This window comes from Corvus brachyrhynchos, unplaced genomic scaffold (genome assembly GCF_000691975.1).
Source record: "Corvus brachyrhynchos isolate BGI_N302 unplaced genomic scaffold, ASM69197v1 scaffold10, whole genome shotgun sequence".
NCBI classification, from domain to species: Eukaryota; Metazoa; Chordata; class Aves; order Passeriformes; family Corvidae; genus Corvus; species Corvus brachyrhynchos.
The window spans coordinates 8,392,128-8,397,140 of NW_008236180.1; the positions used below are offsets into that span (position 1 = coordinate 8,392,128).

At 49.7% G+C, this 5,013-nt stretch overlaps 1 protein-coding gene across 1 annotated transcript in view; it reads right to left on the bottom strand.

The window, feature by feature from the left end:
• The window catches only part of CSTF1 (cleavage stimulation factor subunit 1), an 8,277-nt gene that overhangs the window by 1,101 nt on the left and 2,163 nt on the right, over positions 1-5,013 (bottom strand). The window contains exons 3-6 of the mRNA XM_017735907.1: positions 3,654-3,931; positions 2,511-2,708; positions 1,632-2,022; positions 1-372 (exon numbers count right to left, since the gene is read on the bottom strand). The exon at positions 1-372 is cut by the window's left edge and continues 1,101 nt beyond it. Coding sequence (XP_017591396.1) covers positions 113-372; positions 1,632-2,022; positions 2,511-2,708; positions 3,654-3,931 — 1,127 coding nt within the window. The 3' untranslated portion in view covers positions 1-112. The remainder of the gene's footprint in view (positions 373-1,631; positions 2,023-2,510; positions 2,709-3,653; positions 3,932-5,013) is intronic.

The window sequence follows — 5,013 nt, forward strand, 5'->3', positions numbered from 1 at the left end:
CCCCCTGCCACGTCTGACAGAATTCAGCCCGGGCCCAGCGCGGCTTCCCCGGAGGCAGCTGTTGGCAGTACAATCCCACAGGGCTGCAGCAGCTCTGCTTGCAAAGCTCTCCTTAGTCTGTCGTGGACCTCCTGTACCAGAACCTGGCCCTGTAGTCGTCACTGCAGGTCATGAAGCCGGGGTTGGTGGGCGAGTGCACGATGCAGCGCACGATGCTGTTGTGCCCCAGGGACAGGAGGTTCCTGCGCTCGGCAGTTCTGGAATCCCAGCAGCACAGACTTATGGTCCTTTCATCTGGGAGCAGCACGTAATCTTCTGTGTGGTTGAACACAGCCTGAGTCCTGTGTACTTGGCGGCCACTCAAACCAGCACCTAAATACAGGCAGCAAAATAGTGACTTTTAGGAAATTTGCAATGCCTAAGAATAATTTTCTGTAAGTATCAACTTTCTACAAAGGAGCTGTATTTTCTCTGCTGTCCAACCACTTCCACAAGCAACAAGTGATGCAGGGATGAATATTCTTTTGTAGTTACAGGACCAGGAAGATTTGAGTCCAACCTGTGACCCATCCCCACCTCATCACCCAGCCCAGAGCACTGAGTGCCACATCCAGCCCCTCCTTAGACACCTCCAGGGACGGGGACTCCAAACATCCCTGGGCAGCTCCTGCTAAGGCCTGACCACCTTCTGCATGGGGAAATTCCTCCTGGTGTCCATGTATATATTCTAAAACTACCTACTGCAGCTGTGCCAAGTCCAAGCCTTTACCTTTAAGAGTATTTTTGCCTGAGGCTTTCAGCTGTGACCAAGGGGAAAGAGCACAGAGAGGAGAACCCACAGACTCTGGTGATCCTTGAGGAATTTCCAGTGTATTTATCACATGGCACACGTTGTATGACCTGCCTTGGCCATACCCTCGGATAAAATGTGCTTCCTATACAGACACTGACAGTGCACCGCACACACCAAATCCTACCTGGGATCCCGCACAGGTTTCCCGGGAAAGTGCTGCTCCCTGCTGGCCGGGAGCAGGAGTGCAAAGAGAGCTACAAACCCCAAAGCTGACACACACCAATCTTCGGCATCTTTTGTGCTCCTACTGCTTAAGCACATCAATGCTTGACCCCAAAGGCTCTCCACAGTTGCTGTCACATGCAAAGCTTCCACAGCCTTCCTTATTCCCTAAATCCTGCTGAGATCCAAGCATGCTCCAAGGATGACTACCTCGCACACAACTGCAAACTTGAAGCTTGTAGGTACATTTCAGAGTATTGCAATGGCTATAGAGCCACAAGAGTTAATGGTTAAATCAACTGCCCTGAAGTAGGTTCAGTGTTTCTTATTTTTCCCTAATTCAGTGGTAACTTCCCTCCAAAACAATGGAGTAACGATGTCAGAAACTTCTCCAGATCTACTCTGACTAAATACGTTTACACTGACACACACAAGCACAGCTTCTCTTCTGGAATTAGTCTACAGGAAGTGTTTTCAAAAATCTGGGGTAATTTATCCTCAAAGCAGCAGTTTCTCCATTGCCTTTAGGAATCATTATTGTTCTGACAGTATTTCCAGCCCTGCCATGGCTCAGCACCTGGAAAAGAAGGAGGCTGGAAGGTCACCTGCTACGTACCTGTGTATTTCACCAGCGTCCGACCAGTGGATATCTCCCAGAGCTTAGCTACAGAGTCTTTCCCACTGGACAAGATATACTTGGAATTTTTGGAAAAAATGGCAGAGCAGACTTCAGCTCCATCGTGTGCCTTCTCAAAGGTGGTGATGCAGCGGTTGGAGACCCCATCCCAGAGTTTGATGCAGCCGTCCTTGCTGCCCGTCACGTACATGTTGGCGCTGGCGTTGTAGCTGACGGAGCAGATGGCGTCCGTGTGCTGGTCCTGGGGGTTGCAGGACACGAAGCACTGGAAGGTGTTGATGTCATACAGGCGTAATGTTGGGTGCTGGGTCCCCACCAGGATGAAATCCCCAGAAGGGTGGAAAGAAATGGAGCGTAACATCTCTGCTTCCTGTTGGATTAAATATGCACAGTGGGGTGAGGAAGGAAAAAATCTGAAATGGGAGGGTTAGTGCTGGTGGTGTTAAAATGCTAAAATACTACTGAAATTATCAGCACAAATAATGGGATTGAAGGGACAAGCTGCCTGTGGCTGCATTGTAGCTTTTGTCCTAGAGCAGCCTGCAGTGCCTCCTCATTTTTGGGATATCACATCGCCCCAGCCCACCAGCACCTAATCCCAAATGCTCCTCCAAAACAAAGATAATAAAATTAACTTCCAAGTTATTCATATTAGAGTTGGTCTAATGAACAAAAAGCTGACTGGCACTCATTTAAATACAGGTGTCCATGATGCACAAACTCAAGACACAATGTCTGTAATGTCTGCCAGTGTTGCACCTGTGTCCCCCTGCACCCCGAAACCCTGAGGCACAGGTCAGCTCACAACACCTCAGCACTCAAACATCTGAGCTGTGGCTGCTCTGAACAGTATCTCACCTGGATATACTTGAAGGCTCTTTTGGCAGAAGGTTTTGAATAATCAAACAATTTAAGTGTGTAGTCCCTCGACCCAGATGCCAGGATCTGTTCTGTTGGGTGGAAAGCCAAACACGTCACTTCATCCACGTGATCGTACAGAGTCCGGATCACCGGGTGGTTTTCCATGTTCTGCTGGGCTGTCTCATTCATCATGACCTACAAAGAACATTTAACATCTTGCTGTTGGAAAATAGAGCAGGTTTTTGACAAGAAAAGTAGGTTTTAGGCTTGCCAGAGTGAATGAACAGCAGCTCCTTTCTGACATGACCAGGCACAGAGTCTGTTCCCTTCATTATCTGAAGGCCCTTTACATGTCAACAAGTAAGATCCCTGTGTCTTTATGAAGGTCAAAACTACTTGGCTCAAGGACAAAGCAGTTTCAGTGGCAGAGAACTGGTGCAAGAAAACATCACCTTCATAAAGAGCCGAAAGCAAAACACTGCTGGAAGAATCGAGAGAAGCTGCACCAAAACTGCAGCTCTTTGCTGACCATTTGGTGTGTGCTCTGAGCAAAAAAATCCCACTTTTCATTGCCACCTGCTAACTGCCTTGGAGAAAGATGAAGCAAATCAGTGTGTGAAACAGCTCTGAAATACCCAGTGGAAACATGGGTGGCCGTGGGGGCTGCAGAGGCCACAGGTGGGTTCAGCATGAACTGTGGTCAGACAATACAGCCATGATCAGCACCCAGCAGAAGCCACTTCTGGCTCAGTTCTCTCCCTGCTGCCAGGAGTGACACCAGTGTCCCTGCCCTGGTTCTTCTTCCTTCAACAGGACTTTACAAGCAGCTGCTGGAGTAGGGAATATGTTGAGACAGGTATTTAGTCCAACCCACTGAGGCAGCCACAAGGTACAGGCATGGTATGGAGAGAACTCCCAGAGTGGTTACATTTCCCGAGTTATCCCAATGGGCATGGCATGGACAGAATTCCCAGTATGACAATCCCTTACCTTGCTGGGCATGCCATGAACACAACTCCCAGAGTGGTTCCAATCCCTTACCTCAATGGGCATGGCATGGACAGAATTCCCAGTATGACAATCCCTTACCTTGCTGGGCATGCCATGAACACAACTCCCAGAGTGGTTCCAATCCCTTACCTCAATGGGCATGGCACTCTTGGCCAGCATCCTCTCGGTGTCCAGGATTTTGATGGAGGCATCAGCTGACCCTGTGGCTATTAACTGTCCATCCCTGCTGTAGGTGGCCACCCGGCAGGGCCCTTTGTGGGATGTCACGTAGCAGGTCTCGTACTCGGACGCCTCGGGGGACATGGTCTGCACGTCGGCGTCAAACTCCAGGTCGATGCCGGTGCCCGGTGCCACGGTGTCCGAGCGGCCGATGGCGTACTGGACGGCGCTGTCATCGTTCTCCATGCCTGGGGACACACAGGGCACGCCCTCAGGGCAAGGACCCTTCTCCTCAGCCCCTGCCACGGCTCCGGGGAAGGTTCTGGGAAAGGCAGCCCAGAGGGTGAAGCTGAGCTGGCAGAGCAGGTTTGGTCACACAGCACTGGGGAGGAATGAATGGGAGCTGGGCTGCGCTGGGGCAGGCACAGCTCCTCCTTAGCTGTGGGAATACCCCAGTGAGACTGGAAAGTGCTGATAAATGCACTGAGAATCAGTCACTGGCTGTGGACAGGCCTCTGGACAGCTTTTCACAGGGGAACAACAAGCCCCAACATCATTACTTGAGTTTTAAAGCAAAAAACCCAAAGGCAATTACTGATTCTTTTCCTATTTTATGGCACTGAAGCCAAACTACCCCAGCATTGCAAGGGAAAAATGTTACTGTTCTTCAAACCCACTTTAGAGATTTTTATCTTTATTTCCAGGATGCAGCCACAGACCAGGGAGTTCAGCACTGGAAGTGGCAACAGGGCAGACACAAAGAGTTTTCAGCCCAGTGCTGATGTTTTTGCTGCTTTCATCTGCTTATTTCAAGTCTAAAATTTATATTTCAAACAGACACAAGGCTTCACAGATTTATACCCTCAGCACTCAGCTTGTTCAGGCAGCAGAACCAGTTGAGTTACACACAGTGTCATGGCCAGAGCTCTTCCAGGACTTGGTCAGCTTGTTCCAACAGCAGCTCAGGGGTTTTCCCTGATTTCCCTACGCTGTGGCACTTCCAGAGGGAGTACAGGGAGAGAACAGGTGACAGCCCTGCTGAGGCCCCAGACTGTGAAGTTCTTTCCTGGGGACTGATATATAAAAGCCAGCAAAGATTGCCAATGGAAGGACCTGCTCCCTTTCCAACACTGTCAGGAACAACCAGATAGAAATAATTACTTTTAAAGTCAGCAGAACTGTGAAGGTGACATTTTCCCTCGATCTGTGGGCTCAGTGTTCCCATTTACTGGGATGTTTTGAGAAAGCTACCACTCACCCAGGATGCTGAGTGTCCTTAGAGGAGTTCAAGCAGATTTGGGCAACACTCAGGGATCTGGTTTGTTTCTAA